This window comes from Trifolium pratense, linkage group LG7, assembly GCF_020283565.1.
Source record: "Trifolium pratense cultivar HEN17-A07 linkage group LG7, ARS_RC_1.1, whole genome shotgun sequence".
Taxonomy (NCBI): Eukaryota; Viridiplantae; Streptophyta; class Magnoliopsida; order Fabales; family Fabaceae; genus Trifolium; species Trifolium pratense.
The window spans coordinates 42860104-42878608 of NC_060065.1; the positions used below are offsets into that span (position 1 = coordinate 42860104).

Genomic DNA, 18505 nt, shown 5'->3' on the forward strand with positions numbered 1-18505 from the left:
TCAATTTTACTGTAAAAAAAAAAGTATTTCTCAATTTATGAGCTCAGCTTCATTTTTTGTGTTTAACTATTTCTTAAATTAAAATTGAAATTATTTTTTTTATAGAGCTAAAATTGAAATATTTGACTTTAAATGATATTTTTATTAATTTTTTATTAAAATTATCATATTTTTATGTTTGATTTATTAGCATTAAACTCACACAATATAAGAGTAGAGAAGTAGATATTTGAATTTTAAACTTCGGCCCTTCCAACAATATTTTTAATAGTATCAACTGAGCTACTCTTACAAAACATAAATGATTTTTTTTTTCTTTGACTATTATGAGTTAAAAATTAATTTAAAAAGATGGTAAATTGTTGTCTGATATGATTACTATGCAAGCATAAATTTCGGTATGATATGTGGAACCACTTCACTAAGATGTCTAGTGAGGTGAAAAGGGCAAAATGCAATTATTGTGACGGCTTCATTATATATAAGTGTGGACCTAGTGGTGTGCGGACTCATCTATCAAGATGTGATGCAAATGATGGTATAACACTCAATATACGCAAGCAAAATAAAGATAAAAACCAATGTATATGGGCAAGCAGTTTCTTCGCTGAGTTATTCTAAGTTTGATCAAGAGGCATAAGCCCAGCTAGTGAGAACATTTGTGTGTGCGGAGCTTCCATTTTGCTTTGTGAAAAATGATGAGTTTAGCAAGTTGTTGTTCATCTTACAGCTCTGTTTCGATATCTCTTCACGATCTAAAACATTGTGTTCATGGTTTAAAACTTCACAAAGTGAATTTTGAGCTAGATTCCAAGTGTGTGGTGGATAGTATTTATATTAATCGATCAGACGTCTCAGCTTTCGATAATTTTATTTTAGATTGTAGACGTATTTTGTCAAACAATTTAAGGAACTGTCATGTTGAGTTCCAAAGTTCGTTCGGAGACAAGTCAATGAGGTTGCTCATACTCTTGTAAAAGTGGCTCCATTTTTAACTAGCTTCCACTTATTTATTGATATTCCAACATGTATTCAAGATTGATATATATATATATATATATATATATATATATATATATATATATATATATATATATACCAACATGTATTCAAGATATTATAATGAATGAAACGAGTTAACATTTTACTGTAAAAAAAATGTATGTATGTACTTATGTATCTATATAATATTTTGAATTAATAATACAAAATTGAAACGTCTCAAATCCCTAATTTTCATTTGGAAGTCCTTAACTTCATTTGGGGATTTAATTACAACAATGATAGTAAGCGATGGTTTCAATTTGAATGATGTTCCAAAGTTCCATCTCAACCATTTGTTGAAGTCAAAGAAACCAATGGTGAAAAATCAAAATGTTACCAAGTTTTTCTCATTCCAAATATAGCAAACTCCATTATTACCACACACAAACGATTGGATTAAAGCTCTTGCATGCACCTATATAAGATTTGGTAACATCCCATTGTTTTTCATCACAAGGGGAAAATCATTAAGCAGAACAATATATTTAATACCATCTACAAATATCAATAAATTAAATAAAAATGGCAAGATCATTTGCGGTGGTTGCCCTCATTGTTTCTGCTTTTTGTTTCTCATGTGTCTTGGCTGCTCGTAAGGCTCCTAATGCTGATGAATTCTCTGTTGTTGGCAAGATTTACTGTGATCCTTGTCACTTCCAATTTGAGTCTAGGCTTAGCAAACCTATAGAAGGTAATATCAACAATATTATCACACAACATATATTTTCTAGCCCATAATTTTTTTTATTATCATATATGTATATAATATATCGTCAAATTTAGTGTCTGTAACATGTAGTCCCTATGATTTTAGCTTAGTAGGTAGGGACATCATATTTTATATGCATGAATCAGAGTTCGAACCTCGAAAATTCCACTTATTCATCTTAAGGGTAAAATTTCTAGCCACTACATGACAAAAAAAAAAAGTGGTGATAGAGATCAATTTATTCTTTTTTATCTCTAAATTGTTGTCGTTATTTCAACTTTTTATGATAAAAGATGTGACAACATTTCACATAAGATAACATGAAAAGAGTTAATTTTGAACTTTTGATATTCTATATAAAAAAAAAATATGTATAATATATTTAAATCTTTGTTACCCCTACTTGAATTCTCTGTAGCAGTCACAATTTCTTTCTGACCACTACTATATAATTTATTCGTCTAAATTGTTAAATTAAAATTAGATGGCTAACATTATGATTTTACTCACATAAAAAACTAATAATCGTAACCGTTCAATCTTGATCAATGATGTGCAGGTGTTAAGGTGACTTTGGTATGCAAAAAGGAAGAAACCAACAATGTGACATTAGTGAAGGAGGGTACAACCGACGCAAATGGTGTCTACCGAATCAATTGTGGTGGTGATCATGAGGAAGAGGTCTGCGAGGTGAACGCCGACTCGAACAACAACGGCCAATGTCCTTTGGTTATGATAAACAAATCCGACAGGATTGTTCTCACCAAGAATGTGGGCGTCTCTTCCTTAGTTCGATTAGTTAATCCCCTTGGGTTCATGACTGAGGCAATTGATGACCAATGTGGCAAAGTTATCTCTGAGTTGGGTTTGGACAAGCTTGATGATTAACATCATTGAACTTATTCATATCTTAATCAGAAAATATATAATATATTAAAGCCATATAATGTAATTAAACTTATTTTGGCTCAATTGACCATATCTATAACCAATATTTCTCTACAAAGATGTGTTGTTGGTTATTATATGTAACTATTCAAACACATGTTCATTGAATATTAAATGAGAATTTGGTCTTTTATATATATCTTTGAGCATTATTTATTTATTATTATTGACAATTGTGTTTTTTTTTTCAAAGGATAAATGAATATGCATGTATCAATCAAACTGATTTTGTTAATTAAGAATTTCACATTGGATGTGAGATATGGTATGAACATGTAGAAATAACTCTCTCATAATAAATTGATTTTATAGAATTGAATTAAACACAACTTTCAATTCTAAGAGATCCTATACAACCAATTCTATGATTAGAATATTAACTAATTACTCTCTCTAGATATTTATAAGTCATGATCTAATTAAAAAAAAATTCCAGCATAAAATAATTTGTTGTTTCTTAATATACTCTTCTTTATATCTTAATATAAGACTTCTTTATCAAAATCCTGATATTAAGAAATATGTTTAATTAATTCCAAATTTGTTCGCAAGTCCTAGACTCGTTGAGCTTTATTTGTCTGCAAGTCCAATTGAACTAAGACTTGCAGACAAATTGTACATTCGTTGAGCTTTATTTTTAAGATTAAAATGGAACCTTCAAAGTATTTAATTAAAATGGCCGATAGTGCCCCATGAGCATAGATTAATTGGTATGGATATTATATTTCATATATAGAGCAGGATTTAAACCCAAAAATTACTTGTTTATTCACTTTAAAAGGTGAATTTCTAATCATTAAACTACTTTAAAGAAATCAGATAGTTATGCATATAAGGTTTACATACCAAACAGGCTGTGCAATTTCAAGACCAAAAAAATAATGTAAATCTCATGACTTTTGGCATATATGAATAGTTGGCTTTTGGAAAAATAATGCATATATGAATAGTTGGCTTTTGGAAAAACAACAAATTAATTGGCATATTTATATACCTTTTCATTTTAATTTGAATTGATTGAATTGGTTATGCCATGCTGGAAATATTGTTTAATATGTATGTAGATTGTTAGTTTATGTTGTCCCGTTTGTGTGATAAAAAGCCATAATTATAAAAATACAAAAATAATCAGAAAGTACAAATGGAAAGAGGGAAAATCGCAAGTGTGAGTTTGTCGGTTTTGATTTTGCAATATGTGCAGTTTGTAGTGTTGTGTCTCTATGGTAGTAACTGCCTGTCTATTTGGGTGTGAAAAATAATCAACCACATATTTTATTTAAAGGGTAAAATAGGAATAAAAAAAATTCAGCCCAAACTCATTCATCCTTTTTATATATTGTTATAGAAAAAAAGATATAAGTATTTTTTCAAAAAAAAAAGAAGATATAAGTATGGAAGAATGACTCACAAAAACTTAGTGTGCAACTGCATATACGTTGATGCTTGTTCCATTGATGTCACTACATAGTAATACATAATTATTATTTTTTTGATAAGCCATAGTAATGCATATAATCTTTAGCAGTGTAATTTGATAATACAAAAATTACATTGTTAATTTATGTTGTCCCGTTTGTGTGATAAAAAGTCATAATTATAAAAATGCAAACATAATCAGACAGAGGAATGGAGAGAGGGAAAACCGCAAGTGTGAGTTTGTCGGTATTGATTTTGCAATCTGTGCAGTTTGTAGTGTTGTGTCTCTATGGTAGTAACTGTCTGTCTATTTGGGTGTGAAAAATAACCAATCACATATTTTATTTAAAGGATAAAATAGGAATAAAAAAAATTCAGCTCAAACTCAGCCATCCTTTTTTTATATATTGTTATAGAAAAAATAGATATAAGTATTTTTTCAAAAAAAAAAAGATATAATTATGGAAGAATGACTCACAAAAACTTAGTGTGCAGCTGCATATACATTGATTGCTTGTTCCATTAATGTCACTACATAGTAATACATATATATTTTTTTATAAGCCATAGTAATACATATAATCTTTAGCAGTGTAATTTGATAATACAAAAATTAGATTGTTAATTTATGTTGTCCCGTTTGTGTGATAAAAAGCCATAATTATAAAAATCCAAAAATAATCAGACAAAGAAATGGAGAGAGGGAAAACCGCAAGTGTGAGTTTGTCGGTTTTGATTTTGCAATCTGTGCAGTTTGTAGTGTTGTGTCTCTATGGTAGTAACTGCGTATCTATTTGGGTGTGAAAAATAACCAACCACATATTTTATTTAAAGGGTAGAATAGGAATAAAAAAAATTCAGCTCAAACTCAGTCATCCGTTTTATATATTGTTATAGAAAAAATAGATATAAGTATTTTTTCAAAAAAAAAGAAGATATCAATATGGAAGAATGACTAACAAAAATTTAGTGTGCAACTGCATATACGTTGATGTGCTTGTTCCATTGATGTCACTACATAGTAATACATTTTTTTTTTTATAAGTCATAGTAATACATATAATCTTTAGCAGTGTAATTTGATAATACAAAAATTAGATTGTTAATTTATATTGTCCCGTTTGTGTGATAAAAAGCCATAATTATAAAAATTCAAAAATAATCAGACAGAGAAATAGAGAGAGGGAAAACCGCAAGTGTGAGTTTGTCGGTTTTGATTTTGCAATCTATGCAGTTTGTAGTGTTCTGTCTCTATATGGTAGTAACTGTCTGTCTATTTGGGTGTGAAAAATAACCAACCACATATTTTATTTAAAGGGTAAAATACGAATAAAAAAAATTCTGCCCAAACTCAGTCATCCTTTTTATATATTGTTATAAAAATAGATATAAGTATTTTTTCAAAAAAAAAAAGATATAAGTATGGAAGAATGACTCACAAAAATTTAGTGTGCAACTGCACATACGTTGATGTGCTTGTTCCATTGATGTCACTACATAGTAATACATATTTTTTTTTTATAAGCCATAGTAATACATATAATCTTTAGCAGTGTAATTTGATAATACAAAAATTAGATTGTTAATTTATGTTGTCCCGTTTGTGTGATAAAAAGCCATAATGCAAAAATAATCAGACAGAGAAATGGAGAGAGGGAAAACCACAAGTGTGAGTTTGTCGGTTTTGATTTTGCAATCTGTGCAGTTTGTAGTGTTGTGTCTTTTTGGTAGTAACTGCCTGTCTATTTGGGTGTGAAAAATAACCAACCACATATTTTATTTAAAAGGTAAACTACGAATAAAAAAATTCAGCCATCCTTTTTATATATTGTTATAAAAAAATAGTTATAAGTATTTTTTCAAATATATATATATATATATATATATATATATATATATATATATATATATATATATATATATATATAGTATGGAAGAATGACTCACAAAAACTTAGTGTGCAACTGCATATAGGTTGATGTGGTTGTTCCATTGATGTCACTACATAGTAATACATTTTTTTTTATAAGCCATAGTAATACTTATAATCTTTAGCAGTGTAATTTGATAATACTAAAATTAGATTGTTAATTTAAGTTGTTCCGTTTGTGTGATAAAAAATCATAATTATAAAAATGCAAAAATAATCCAACAGAGAAATGGAGAGAGGGAAAACAGCAAGTGTGAGTTTGTCGGTTTTGATTTTGCAATCTGTGCAGTTTGTAGTGTTGTGTCTCTATGGTAGTAACTGCCTGTCTATTTGGGTGTGAAATATAACCAACCACATATTTTATTTAAAGGGTAAAATAAGAATAAAAAAAATTCAGCTCAAACTCAGCCATCCTTTTTATATATTGTTATAGAATAGATATAAAGAGGATACATGAGTTTTGGTGTGGACTTTTCATAATACCAACAATACCATTGATTTTTTTAGTAACAATTTTTTTTTTATTAACAAACTCACCATAATGTAAGACACATCTTTTTTTTTTACTAGCAATAATCTTTTATTAACAAACTGACCATAACATAAATTTTTTTTTTGGACATAAGTTAGACATTGGTAGGCGCAGAACGCGACTGCCTGACCTACCAGTAATATATAAACTAGTTGAATATACATATACAAATGTTATCTTACTAAAATATTCGAGGACAACATCTCTATAGGTCGTGGGGTAAAATTTTATCCCCGTCCCCAAACCTCTCTTTGTTTTCCCTTTCCGATAAATTCATCGTTTGTATCCTCGATAAATTCTTTGTCTTCATATCCTTGAATATGTGGCGATCTCCACTTATATTTTCCTTAAAAAAAAAAAAAATTAAATCATTGGTGAAAACAAAAATATACAAACTCATTAAAAATGTGAAAAGTACGTAGAATTGACTTAAAAAAAAATCTTAAAAAAAAATACATAAAAGATCGTAACAGAAAATCTTTAGCATCAAAATTTGTTAAAAATAAATAAAAAATGTATAATTTGTTAAAATATTTATAGACCCAAAAACTTTTTTTTTTATATCAAAGACCCAAAAACTTATGAAACAAGTATAATTTGTATAAATAATTTTTTTTTTTCAAAAGCAAAAAAAACTTGTACTACTACTCCGTATAAAAGAAGCTAGAGAAAATATTTATATTGTCCCGTTTGTGTGATAAAAAGCCATAATTATAAAAATACAAAAATAATCAGACAGAGAACTCGAGAGAGGGAAAACCGCAATTGTTAAACTCAAAGCTCTATTGCGTATTGTGTTTAGTGAGAGAAAACTTGTACTACTACTCCGTATAAAAGAAGCGAGAGAAAGGTATTTTCGTTTCACTGAGCTTTTCTAATTTGTGTTTAGTGAGATAAACCTTCTTTTCTCTCTCTGAAGCTCTAATAATGGCCAACAGTAACCTTCCTAACAGAATCATCAAGGTTCGTTTCAATCGATCCCTATTTTAATTTCTCTCATCGATTTCTTTTATTCACTTTATTTAGCTTAATTTCAGTGATGATGATGAATTAAAGAAATAATAATAATCGAAGTCTTAGGGGTTAAATCGGAGATTCAACTTTCTTTGTTGTTTTTCTTCGTTATTTATTTGAATTGATCTTTGTGAAAGTTTTGCTAACTGATCTTTCTTTGATTTCATCAGGAAACACAGCGTTTGCTCAGTGAGCCAGGTAACGTGTTATGTGGTTCTGATTTTTTGTGGGTTTTGTTTTAGTATAGTTTTTGTAAGCTATGTTGAATTTTTGCTTGGTGATTTATTATGTATTTATGCCAAATGTTACATCCTTATGTTGATTTGTTATATTTGATCTGATCATGTAGCGCCTGGAATTAGTGCATCTCCTTCTGAAGTCAATATGAGATATTTCAATGTGATGATCCTTGGCCCAACTCAGTCTCCTTATGAAGGTAGTGATGGCACCAACAATTTGGTTTTACACCTAGAAATGGGAAAATTATTTTCGGGTTTTATTCGGGGCTTTTGAATAATGTTTTACTCCTTCCGGTCCTTTTTATAAGGAACACTTTGAAAAAATCACACAGACCAAGGAAACACATTTAACATAGTTATTTTCATTTAATACTCTTATAAATTTAAATTTATTCCATGTTTACCCTTATTTAATTACTTTTTATTCAACCAATTTACTTATTTTTAAATTCTCTTTCATAATAAATAAGGGCATAAGTGAAATTGAACATTTAGAACATTTGAAAATTGGTCAAAGTTTCTTATAAAAAGGACTAAATTTTTTTCCCAAAGTGTTCCTTATAATAAGGACCGGAGAGAGTATTTGTTTTCTATGAAGCACGACCACGGCACAAACACTAACACATTAACACTGCTAACACTATTTTTCGACGGGAGAGAAATAGAAAAGAGAGAAATAACACACTAATTTTGCATTGTTTGGATGAATAGAAGAAATAAAGAAGAAAGATGAATAGAGAGAAATTAATAAATATTTTAAAAGACCAATTTAACCTTTATAATTATTATTTTAAATATAAATTAACCTTCATAATTACAATTGCTTATAAAAAAAAACCTTCATAATTATAATTTAAATACATTAAATTATTATGGTTTTCACATCTACTAATAACATAACTTATAAAAAAAACTAATAATAACATAAAAATCAATGACTTAAATATTACCGTCATTGTATAAGAATACTGCAATATAAAAATTAAAATAAAAAAAAATACTGCCAACGAAAAAAAATAAGCTACAGCAGAATTTCATGTTACTGAGTAATAATATTTATGTTGAAGCAATAATAATAATAATAAATTTTTTTTTTACAATATGAAGTTTGTATAATTAATTAATAATTGTAACCATTATTAAGAACAACAAAACAAATTGCCTAAAAAGCCAAAACAAATAGATGACAATGGAGATATACTCTAGAAAAGTGGCTATCAAAATAAAAAAAAAACTAATAACATAGTAGAAGTTGAAAATAAATAGGTAACCGCCACTAGGGATGACAACGAGCGCCCATGGGTGCGGGTTTGACACTTACCAAACCCACACCCGAAATCATCACCCAAACCCAAACTCAAAGGCTATTCGGGTGGCAAAACAACACTCACGCCCACACCCATTGGGTTCGGGTTTTTTTCACCCAAACTCAAACCAGCATCACATTTGAAAATAATTTGAAAATTTAAGAAATTAAATTACAACATAGACTTTGAATTAATTTACAACTAAAATTAAGGTATTCCAAGGAAATTCAAACATAGACTTTCAAGAAATTACAACATAGAATTTCAAGAAATTAAATTACAACTAAAATTTAAGGTCTTCCAAGGAAATTGAGGGAGACTATGGGGGTAATTAGGTAATTATAAAATATTTCGGGTGGGTGTATGAGTTTCGGGTGTGGGTTTGACTGATACCAAACCCACACCCATATTATCGGGTGTCACCCAAACACAGTCAAATCGGGTTTCGCCCGTTGACTTGGGTTTGGGTTCGGGTGGGTATCTCGGGTTTGAGTTTTTTTGTCATCCCTAACCGCCACCTATTGTCATGACTCATGAGAATAAGGGAGGGGTAAAATGGACAAATCATATATAAAGCTTCTCTTGGAAACAAGTCTCGCCTCTTTTGGAGAGAAATTTTTTTGTGTGGGTCTCATCCCTAAAATTTCTTTCTCTCTTTATTAACCAAAGAAATGTCTAATTTCTCTTCTATTTCTCTCTTTCTTATTTCTCTCTTCTATAAATCTATCAAAACAAACATAAAGTTTTTAGAAAATGACATGATTCAATACAATCACATGTATTACTAACACGTGTCGGGCACTGGACACGTCTCTAAAGTGTTGGTGCCATAGGGTTTTCTATAAATAATGGCAAATTCTTAACTACCCATTTCAATGAAATGGGCTTAGTGACACATCTGACTTGTCAAAGCCATAATGGTCAAAGTGCATTCTACTATTAATTATTATTACAAAACGTGTAACTTTTAATATTAGTAATCTATTTTATGTAATTGCATTTTAACCCCCCTTGCATTAAATGTTCAATACTTCAATTGAAAAGAACTTCATATTCCCAAATCACTAATTCTTCCTGGAGGACATTACTTCAGCACACTAGTCCCTCTAAACTCTTCACGTCGAGTACTAAGTTGCAGGATTTTTTTAAATTCACAAAACTTATTTAAAATACTAGTAGTAAGTAGTAACTTACTAATCTATTTACTAATTTATTTATTATTTTCAATTCTAATTATTATTAATATAATTTGATTTAAAATTTATATTATTATTAATCCTATGTACAACCTTCGATCTTAGCTTTCATCAAATAACTAATATATTGCACATGTGTCAGTCTAAAGTTATTTTGCACATGCGTCCAATAATATACCGACACATCATGTATGGTAATTAAAAACACATGATGTGTCACATTCATTAAATGATGTGACAACGCGTCATTGGATGTATGTGAAAAATAAAATTACACCAACGATGCAAACAATTAAACTCTTATTTAAATATGTTAAAATAAAGTACCAATCTATTTATTCTATTTAGAAATAATCAAATGTTATTTAATTAATTTTTTAACTAATATATAAATAAATAATCAAGTAAAGATCTTAAGTCGGACGATAAACTAATGTAGGAGACCTAATCAAGCGAAATTAAAGTCAATCTAAGACTCAAATTGATCAAGATGCCTGATTGAGTTAGAACTGGAGTCCATATGAGCTTCGTTTAATATTGACTTTATGATAAAAAAATAATATTAGAAGTCAATTTTTTTCTAATAAATGAAAGAGATAATTAAGTTTTGGCTTAAATGCACTTTTGATCCCCCTATTTTCAAAAAAATAAAGTTTTGATCCCGCTATTTTAAAAATCAACTTTTTAGTCCCCCAATTTTAATTTTTTTTGAGTTTTGATCCCCCATTCAATTTTAAGGCTAATTTTGTTTAAGGTGGACAAATTTAATATCCATGTCATTATTTGTTTTTAATTCAATAAAACTTATTTTATAAAATAATTTAATTATTAAAATTATAGTATTTTTTAAAAAGAAATCAATCAAAAAATAATTCAAAAACATCAAAAATCACACCAAACAATCCATAGCTCCGATTATCATCATCCACTTATCCAGTTATCCTTACTCTTCTTACCAACCCAGAAAACAAAATAATCACGTTTCATCATCATATCATCATCGTAAACTCATTAAAATAGAAAATCCCAAAATTCACAACCTCTAATTTATTAAACCTAAGAAAAAACAAACAATCACAACATGAACATGATCCTCTTTGATTCAAATCAAACAATTGCATATTGAAAGCAAGTTTTGTGTTTCAAGAACCTCCAACTTTCATCATCATCCAACTTGATATAAAACCAATCTAGATTAAACTTCAAACTTAAAACAATTTCTGGGTTTTCATTCAAACTCATCTAAAGTCATAGATAGTTTAAAGATTATGAGTAATTTCTATTGAAACACAAAATCATCTATAATTTCTTTTTGTTTTTAAAAATCCAAAAATTGTTGAGTTTGAACGGAAACCATAGGACGGTGAAATCCATAAGGAAGGATTCTCTTCGACGGTGAATAAAATTCTAGTAGTTGAAGGTTTGATAATTAGGGTTTCAAATTTCATATTTCATAAGATTTAACAATTATTATTTCAGTTGAATATATAATTTTAATAATTAAAATATTTTATAAATAAAGTTTTATTAAATTTAAAAATATATAATAATGACATGGATATTAAATTTGGCCACATGAATGTTGCCACATCATTAGTTACAAGGCCACATCAACAAAATTAACCCCAAAATAGGATGGGGGATCAAAACTAAAAAAAAATGAAAATAGGGGGACTAAAAAACTGGTTTTTACAATTGGGGGACCAAAACTTCATTTTTTTGAAAATAGGGGTACCAAAAGTGCATTTAAGCCTTAAGTTTTTGATTCCTTTAAGTTTTTGATTCAACAAATCCTAGTTTTGATTTTGTCCCTCTCAATGGAGGAACCAACCCTACGATTTCTATCAACCATTTCCTTTTAAATTCTGTTTTTTATTTTAATCCATATTTAGGCCTTTTCAATTAATTAACCCATTTCTATTTGAAATAAATTAATTTTATATTGTTTCAATTATTTTGTTTTTTTGGAAAATGAAAAATGTAATTTTTAATTTAAAAATTAAATAAAATTACATGTAAATATCCACATCATCAAATAATTCTAATTAGCATATGTCAAATCATTAACAATTTGACATGTGAGCAAAACATTCCATCTCAATGACCTTTTTAAAATTTTTGAAATTTTGCAGGGACTAAAATCAAATTTTTTTTAAAGGAACCAAAATCAAAACAAGACATAATTGTAGGAAATGTTTTCATATTTAAGCCTATTTTTTTTATGCATGATACAATGTTTTTTTTTTATGCATTTGTGTTCATTTTTATAATATTATAAGAACTTCTTCCACAAAAAAATATTTTTTTAAAAATAAGATGAATTATTTATGAATTTTTAAATGCAAAAAATAAAATCATGGTTAATTCATCCATTGTTAAAAAAATGCAATAAGAGAGATTCTCATAACGTATTAAACATAACCACAGAAAAAAATTTAAAATTTCAAATGAAATGCACGAGTTGACTGAAAAGCAGTGACAAAAAATCATTACAAAAAACATATGAGAAACCGCATAGATATATTTTAACACTAATTTATCTTTTTATTAGTATAAGACGCATGAGAGAGCTAAGTGAGAATCTCTCTAAAAACGCATCCTCTGACTTCTCTCTAGGAAAAAAACAGATCTGTCGCCTTCCTTCTCCTTCAACCAAAACTGTTCCTCCACGATGTAGCCACATAGTCTGGTGGTGCGGTCGAGGCAAGGGCATCGCGTTACCACCATCTCTCGCCGACGTCATATTGTGTTTTCTCCCGTAGGTTTTGGTGGTATTGAGTGCTCAGTGATCTTTTCCGGTGGGTTCTGTTTTTTTTCTTCTTGGATCTCTGCGTTCTCCCTTCCTACCGGCAACAATTTCCATTGCCTCGTTTGTTCATCGTCGGTGAGTTCGTCCTGTTTGTGTGTTATGTGTTCGTATTGTTCTTGTGCTCGTCGACTGTTGTTCGTTGGTTGGTACAGTTTGCCTTCGTATTGTTTTGTTTTAGTATTGTAGTATTTGTTTTCGTTTGTGTTATGGTTCAGAGATTGGGTGGTATACGGTGTTGTCAACCTGAAAGGGTTGTTTTGTTACTAACGTATTGGACTCATCCCACGATCTAGGTTCAAACGCATCTTCATGTGAAACTAGATGTGTTGGTGTTCCTACGCACTTTGATTCTTTGATGTTCCAGGTCTGTTGAGATCTGCAGGTCTCAAGGCGCCTGGACTGTCTCTACTCCGATACCGACTTCTTATCCATCTATGTCCCTATGACTGCTCTCAGATTGTTTTTAATCTATTTTTTACTTTTTGATATGTTCAAATATAATTGATAATTGTCATTACAAAATACTTTTTTTTGAAAAAGCTAAAATGAGATATATTACCACAACGGCCTTCCCAGCACAAGACTTGCCAAGATAGGCTACAAAAGTTTACAAAGAGTCATAGAAACAAAATCATAAACAAATCATACAAAGCTCAAACAAATCATAGGACTAGACCACCAGCTATGGTAGTTGTCATTACAAAATACTAATTTTTAATATATTATATGTTATATTTTACATCAAACTTAATATTTATTTCTCCAAAAAGTCCAACTATTATTTTATAATATTAATATTTAATAAAAAAATGTATAATGTATAATTTGGATATCCAAAAGTCGATCCAAATTAAACCGCATAAAATTATCGAATCAATTTTTTTTTATTGTTACCCAAAACTGAAACAAACCGCAAATAATTTTTTTTTTTAAATCGGATAAATTTTGGCCTCAAGACCCAAATCGAACCGCGATACTCTATGTACGAGTAATAGTACCGGTATAAATTAAAGAGAGGGAGTGCAAAAAAAATGAAAAGGAGATGCTTATTAATTAACACGGCGGTTGATTTTTCTTTGTACTTGTGATTCGGAGTAATCTGGCAACAATCCTTGAATTGTGTGTGTGTGATTTTAATACTTCCATTCATTAATTTTGAGGAAAACATAGAGCAGGGGTCTATTTAACATTATTAAAAATTTCATTGCCACAATTAAAAATTATAAAGTGAGTATCTCTCCACCATTTAATATTTGACAGCTCAGATGGGTAAAGGTAACCCAATTCTTATGAATGGGCAACCAACTTGTCACCCTGCTGGGAAATCTATTTTAGTGATGGGGTGGAAGTGAAATATTATGCCACATCATTAGAGTCGATAATAATTAAAGAGTAGTATCTGATTCTCACTGCTGTCTTGTCTTTTTATCATATGTTTAACCCCTGTCTACATCTACTCAAACTATTTTTTCTTTGAAGTCCATTATCATAGTTCACATTGTTATCCCTTATGCTTATATGCTTATTTATCACTGAGTTCAAGATTTTCCGACTGCTATTGGCATTATACATCCTTCACCACATATATGAACAACTAGTCAATTACCACTTACCACACTCTAATCATTACTAGTGTGAGCCATCTATTTTACTCTCTTTTTCTCCAATTTGAAAGCCACAATGGTCCCTTACCTACCAGTAGGAGTTAAAGCACTTGGTTTGATTAACTATAGATGATTATTTTCTTTTTACCACTTTTCCTTTTCAATAAATTGATATCTTACAAGATTAGGACTTTCTTAAGGGTTCACTTCATAGAGTCTAATAGTGCACCTTGCAGTTCAAATATAATGCTTAGTGTCTGTCTCATGCTAGCTGCGTGAGACTTGGAAATACATTTGTATGGAAGTTCCCCCATCCCCACCCACCTTTTAGGATTTGGAAAGGAATAGATTACTGAATAACAACTTGCTTGATAATACTGGATTTCTTTTATCATCTCCTACCTCTGCTTTCTTTCAATAATTTTTTTTTTCACATCATTCATTCATGTTCAAGTTTTTTGTTTATATTATCAGGCGGTGTTTTCAAGCTAGAACTATTTTTGTCAGAAGAATATCCAATGATTGCTCCAAAGGTACTTAAATTATTCATATTTTTCCATCTACTTTGTGCTATTATTTTGGTGTTAACTGTTATGTTTCTGCTGTTTTCTCTGCTTAGCAGGAATGACTATAAATATGTATTTTTTTTACCTGTAAATTTTTTAAAGAGTTTTAGTTGCTATATTTTTCATGCCTTGGTATTTGATGATCTAATAGGACCGCCAAACTTCTAAAGGTCATGCCATGGGACATGGTATCCTGTAAAATTGAAATCAACTCCACAGAATAAAATTCAATCAGCTAACTTTTTACTTAACTAAAAAGTAGTTTCTACTGCATTTGTTAGCTTATCATCTACTTTTACCGAATAGAGTCATAATGTGTGTTTTTTTTTAATGAAATTGAAAATTTTCTTATTAAGTTGGGATGGGATGGAATATAATGCTCAACTTTCCTGTGTGGTCTAGGAGACTGGTTTGTATATTTTGAGGTTATTACTAATTCCAGGGTTTGGGAAAAAGACTGTCACAGCTCTTGTCTATCTGATAAGGTGTTTATTTTTTTTGAAATGTAATCATTCTTATTCTTAATTCAAACATGCCTTGCTAATTCCAGGTTAGGTTCCTGACAAAAATATATCATCCTAACATTGATAAGGTGCGCTTTGCTTCCCTTGCTTTTCATTTCTTCTTTGATGGTAACTGTTCTTACAAAGTTGATGTTTGATGCAGCTTGGCAGGATATGTCTTGATATTCTGAAAGATAAGTGGAGTCCTGCCCTTACGATCCGCACTGTACTTTTGAGGTATATTTAATTTTAACATTTTACTCTATTGGATGAACTTTTTGATGGACCAATTTATTTCCTGAAAAACACTAGTAAATAGGTCATGTGACAGATTTGAAGTCTGAAAATCAAACCTTTTTAAACTACATTTTTATTGTATCTTAAATCGTTTTGCTAGATGAATTTTTCATGTTGTTTGGTTAAAATTTTATGGGATAACAGATGGTTAACCTCCCTAGTCAAATAGAAACATTTTTTAAACTATCAATTTGCTGGTCTAATGCATTAAAGAGGGGTTGGGTTGGGGGAGCGTGAAGAAACCACAAAAATTGTTTGTGGTAGTGACTTAATTTGTATGTTAAGGTCCAGCAGGATCAGGGTTTTGGTTTCTGAGTTCCATTGGCATGGACATAACATTGTGGAAAGTCAGTTAAAAAATTAATCTACTCTGAAATTGGATATAAAATATTTTACTGATAATTTAAATTTTGTGGGTTCTATTATAGTATACAAGCACTTTTGAGTGCTCCAAACCCAGATGATCCACTTTCTGAGAACATTGCCAAGCATTGGAAATCTAATGAGGCCGAAGCTCTTGAGACAGGTACGTCTCTTCTGCTTAGCATGATTACATCAAAGTTTGTTAATTTTTTAATGATAGCATCAAACATGCTATATGTATATTCTCTAATGAAAATGGTGGTATTTTTTTAGGGTCTTGTTAACATGTGCCCTTAGGGCACATGTTAAGATATACCAAAATAGAAATTCATCATTTAATGATATAAGAAATTTAATGCTTCAAAAGTCAAAATGCACAAATTAGCATTTAATAATTTCTATTTTTGATTCCTTAACATGTGCCTTAAGGGCACAAGTTAACATTCTCCATTTTTTTAATATGCAGCCAAAGAGTGGACCAGATTATATGCTAGCGGCGCTTGACAATTGGGTGGATACTTTTGGTCTCAAATAACAATAGTGGAAGTGTATGCTTATTAACTATCAAATTGAAATGGAAAAATTTAGAGTAATTTATGTTGTCCCGTTTTTGTGATAAAAAGCCATAATTATAAAAATGCAAAAATAATCAGACAGAGAAATGGAGAGAGGGAAAATCGCAAGTGTGACTAGGGGTGCTCGCGGTTCGGTTTGGATCGGTTTTGAGGCAAAAACTCATCCGATCCAAAAATAAATTCATTTGCGGTTTGGTTCGGTTTTGGATGACAAATAAAAAAATCCGATCCAATCTGATCCAATATTATGCGGTTTAATTTGGATCGGTTTTTGGATATCCAAATTATAAATTGTAATTTTTTTAATAAATATAAATATTATAAAAAACGCTACAAAATAATAGTTTGACATTTTTGACAAAATAAATATTAAGTTTGATGTAAAATATAACATATAATATATTGAAAATTAATATTTTGGAATGACAATTACCAATTATATTCGAAACATATAAAAAGTAAAAAAAAAATTAAATTAAACTAACATATAGTACTAACAAAATTTAAAATAGATTAAATTAATTAACAAAATTTAAAATGAAAAAAAAAGGTTAATGCAATATATATATTTATACTAATAAAAAGATAAATAAATATTAAAATATATGTATGCGGTTTGGTTCGGTTTGGATCGGTTTTAAAAAATCAATCCAAAATCCGATCCGATCCAGTGATTTTCACAAAAGAACATCCAAACACATCCAAAAAACTTCGGTTTTTTGCGGTTTTCGGTTTTTTTGGATCGGTTTTCGGTTTTTATTTGGATTGGTTTGGATTTGAGCACCCCTAAGTGTGACTTTGTCGGTTTTGATTTTGCAATCTGTGTAGTTTGTAGTGTTGAGTCTCTATGGTAGTAACTGCCTGTTTATTTGGGTGTGAAAAATAACCAACCACATATTTTATTTAAAGGGTAAAATAGGAATAAAAAAAATCCAACCCAAACTCAACCATCGTTTTTATATATTGTTATAGAAAAAAAAGATATAAGTATTTTTTTCAAAAAAAATTAAATAAATAAGTATGGAAGAATGACTCACAAAAACTTAGTGTGCAACTGCATAGACGTTGGTGTGCTTGTTCAATTGATGTCACTACATAGTAATACATTTTTTATTTTTTTTTTATAAGCCATAGTAATACATATAATCTTTAGCACTGTAATTTGATAATACAAAAATTAGATTGTTAATTTATGTTGTCCCGTTTGTGTGATAAAAAGCCATAATTATAAAAATGCAAAAATAATCAGACAGGGAAATGGAGAGAGGGAAAACCGCATGTGTGAGTTTGTCGGTTTTGATTTTGCAAACTGTGCAGTTTGTAGTGTTGTGTCTCTATGGTAGTAACTGCCTGTCTATTTGGGTGTGAAAAATAACCAACCACATATTTTATTTAAATGGTAAAATAGGAATAAAAAAATTCAGCCCAAACTCAGCCATCCTTTTTATATATT

The 18505-nt window shown here is 29.6% G+C and overlaps 2 protein-coding genes and 1 long non-coding RNA gene across 4 annotated transcripts; 2 read left to right on the forward strand and 1 right to left on the reverse strand.

Annotated features, from left to right (window-relative positions):
- The first annotated feature begins 1177 nt into the window (after window positions 1-1177).
- LOC123895075 (olee1-like protein) lies at window positions 1178-4161 on the forward strand. Its single transcript, XM_045945266.1, has 2 exons — window positions 1178-1735; window positions 2313-4161. Exons 1-2 carry the CDS (start codon window positions 1567-1569, stop codon window positions 2639-2641), a joined length of 498 nt encoding a protein of 165 aa, XP_045801222.1. The 5' UTR covers window positions 1178-1566; the 3' UTR covers window positions 2642-4161.
- Window positions 1592-5122, reverse strand: LOC123895076. Of its 2 annotated transcripts, XR_006804091.1 has the most exons (4): window positions 5078-5122; window positions 4596-4648; window positions 4110-4161; window positions 1592-1726 (listed from the first exon to the last, which is right to left on the reverse strand). It is a non-coding gene; the product is annotated as an uncharacterized LOC123895076 (long non-coding RNA). The 2 variants fall into 2 exon arrangements; XR_006804090.1 differs by lacking the exon at window positions 5078-5122 and having other exon boundaries at window positions 4596-4911.
- A 2157-nt stretch (window positions 5123-7279) lies between these two features.
- Window positions 7280-17070, forward strand: LOC123895080 (ubiquitin-conjugating enzyme E2 36-like). The gene is made up of 8 exons (XM_045945273.1): window positions 7280-7542; window positions 7764-7791; window positions 7943-8029; window positions 15223-15281; window positions 15865-15906; window positions 15981-16054; window positions 16543-16640; window positions 16944-17070. Exons 1-8 carry the CDS (start codon window positions 7507-7509, stop codon window positions 16979-16981), a joined length of 462 nt encoding a protein of 153 aa, XP_045801229.1. The 5' UTR covers window positions 7280-7506; the 3' UTR covers window positions 16982-17070.
- The last annotated feature ends 1435 nt before the right edge of the window (window positions 17071-18505 follow it).

Bases quoted from the DNA above. Each gene is read 5' to 3' on its own strand.
- LOC123895075 (XM_045945266.1), top strand. From the start codon at position 1,567: ATGGCAAGATCATTTGCGGTGGTTGCCCTCATTGTTTCTGCTTTTTGT. The intron at 1,736-2,312 runs GTAATATCAACA...AATGATGTGCAG, and splicing joins GCTTAGCAAACCTATAGAAG to GTGTTAAGGTGACTTTGGTA.
- LOC123895080 (XM_045945273.1), top strand. From the start codon at position 7,507: ATGGCCAACAGTAACCTTCCTAACAGAATCATCAAG. The intron at 8,030-15,222 runs GTAGTGATGGCA...TTATATTATCAG, and splicing joins AACTCAGTCTCCTTATGAAG to GCGGTGTTTTCAAGCTAGAA. The intron at 16,641-16,943 runs GTACGTCTCTTC...TTTAATATGCAG, and splicing joins GGCCGAAGCTCTTGAGACAG to CCAAAGAGTGGACCAGATTA.